The 2,379-nt window shown below is 40.1% G+C and overlaps 1 protein-coding gene across 1 annotated transcript; it reads left to right on the top strand.

Moving 5' to 3' along the window:
* Nucleotides 1-459: 459 nt before the first annotated feature.
* Nucleotides 460-1,446, top strand: LOC145994115 (uncharacterized). The gene has a single exon (XM_083130204.1). The coding sequence runs from the start codon at nucleotides 460-462 to the stop codon at nucleotides 1,444-1,446; it is 987 nt and encodes a 328-aa protein (XP_082986330.1).
* Nucleotides 1,447-2,379: the final 933 nt, after the last annotated feature.

The raw sequence follows: 2,379 nt of genomic DNA, 5'->3' as shown, positions 1-2,379 counted from the left end.
GACGTTCCTAGGGGAAAACGGTATTGATGTTTCGAGAGAAGGTGTGACTATCTCTGGTGCGTGCAACCTTTTGTACAGAAGAAAGTTTCTACATGAGAATACAATTGGCGTGATACCGGCCACAGGGTACCGGTGGGGTGACAAGCAATCCATTGCAGCTATCGAGTGGCTTGTGTACGAGGAAAGAAAAAGAAAAGTATTTATCGAACATGCCGGGAAAGGAAGAGAAAGAAAAATCTTAGGAATTAAAGTGGATGGATATTATGAAGATGCTGAAGGAAAAGGTCATGTGTTACAATTTCACGGATGTTACTACCATTATTGTGAGAGATGTTACGGTAACAAAAACGGTGGAGAGCAGTTAGGTGGGGGTGACACAATGAATGCCCGAAGAGAGAGGACACAGAGAGTTACCAGTCGTCTGGAGAAAAGTGGTTACAAGGTCGAAGTGATGTGGGAATGCGAGTGGAAAAAAATGAAAAAGATCACCCTGAAATTGAAGATTTTGTGAAGCATCATCCGATGACCATCCAGAAGCCTTTGGACCCCAGAGCAAGTCTTACTGGCGGTCGAACTAACGCTGCAAAATTATACTACAAAGCTGGTGGCACTGAAAAGATAAAATATATTGATATCTGCTCTCTCTACCCTTACATTTGCAAGTATGGGAAGTTCCCAGTAGGCCATCCAACAATATTTCTCGACAAAAACTGCCCCAATATTGACCAAATCGAGGGGCTTGTATTATGTACTGTTTTACCCCCAAAAGATCTCTACCACCCGGTGCTACCTATGAAAATGAAAGGTAAATTATTTTTTGCGTTATGTAGAACCTGTGTGGAAGAAGATAACCAGGAGGACTGCTCACATACCCTAGAAGAAAGGTGTTTCCCAGGTACATGGGTTGCAGACGAAGTAAGAAAGGCAGTGCAGAAAGGGTACCAAATTGTAAAGATGTACGAGATCTGGCAATATAAAGTAACAAGTTTCGATTCTGAAACAGGTCAAGGGGGTTTGTTTGTGGACTACATAAATAAGTTTCTAAAAATGAAACAGGAAGCTAGTGGGTGGCCATCTAATTGTATAACCGAACAAGAAAAGACTGATTTCATCGCAGAATATCAGAAAAAGGAAGGAATTCTACTAGACTACAATAAAATTGAGGTGAACCCTGGAAAACGCTGTCTTGCCAAGCTGATGTTGAACAGTTTCTGGGGAAAATTTGGACAGAGGTGTAATTTACCCAAAACATCTATTGTATCACAACCATCTGAGCTGTATACAGCACTTACTAATCCCTCTATTAGTGTTAATGCACTTTTACCTATTGATGAAAATGCTTTGGTTATAAACTGGCAGCAGATAGAGGAGGCAGTCGCCGAACTAGCCACTGTGAATGTAGTTATTGCTGCATATACCACGGCGGGAGCACGACTTCACCTTTAACAGTATCTGGAGAATTTGGAGAAACGTGTGTTATACTACGACACAGACAGTGTTATATACATTTCCAGGGATGGAGAATATGAACCAGAGACCGGTAACTGTCTTGGTGACATGACCGATGAATTGGAAGTGTACGGTGAAGGGAGTTACATTACAGAGTTTGTCTCCACAGGCCCGAAATCATATGCATTTACTGTGAAAAACCCTACCACCCAAGTTCTAAGTAGTGTCTGCAAAGTGAAAGGTATCACCCTTAACTATGAAAACAGGAAGAAAATAAATATAGCATCCCTGAAGAATATGGTATTTCACAAGACCCAGCAAATTACTGTTCACAATAGGAGGAAGATATCTAGAAGTAAAGATTTCAGAGTATTTAACAGACCCGAAAATAAAATCCAAAGGGTGGTTTATACAAAAAGAAGAATTGTTGAGGATATCAACACTGTGCCGTTTGGGTACGTTATCCCACAAAAGAAACAGCGAACAATGTAAATCTAACAGAAGCATTCCGGACACCACCACGTGCAGAATCTCTGTAAATATCTAAATTCTGAAAAAATAATCGGGTATTAATTTTAAAATGGAGTACAAATGGGAACATCCATTTTCAATGATTCTAGCTGGACCATCTGGATGCGGAAAGTCAAACTTTGTTTCGAGGATTTTAACACATCTGAAGAGTTTAGTGAATTTGGATTTTATGAACATTACATGGTGTTACAGTGAATGGCAGCCATTATACAGTAGAGTTTCAAGTGATGTGCACTTTTCGAAAGGACTCCCCAACATGGATACATACACAGTAGAACAAGGACCTCATTTGATTATACTTGACGATCTGATGAGAGAGGCAGATAATAGAGTTGTTGACCTTTTCACAAAAGGATGCCATCACAGGAATATCAGTTTAATATTTCTCTCTCAAAATGT

This window comes from Lepisma saccharinum, chromosome 10 (genome assembly GCF_977018435.1).
Source record: "Lepisma saccharinum chromosome 10, izLepSacc3.1, whole genome shotgun sequence".
Lineage (NCBI taxonomy): Eukaryota > Metazoa > Arthropoda > Insecta > Zygentoma > Lepismatidae > Lepisma > Lepisma saccharinum.
Note: the sequence above shows the minus strand (reverse complement) of the source record. Positions and strands in the feature narration are given on the sequence as shown.

Excerpts from the sequence above, each read along its gene's own strand:
- LOC145994115 (XM_083130204.1), top strand. The coding sequence starts at position 460 with ATGCGAGTGGAAAAAAATGAAAAAGATCACCCTGAAATTGAAGATTTT.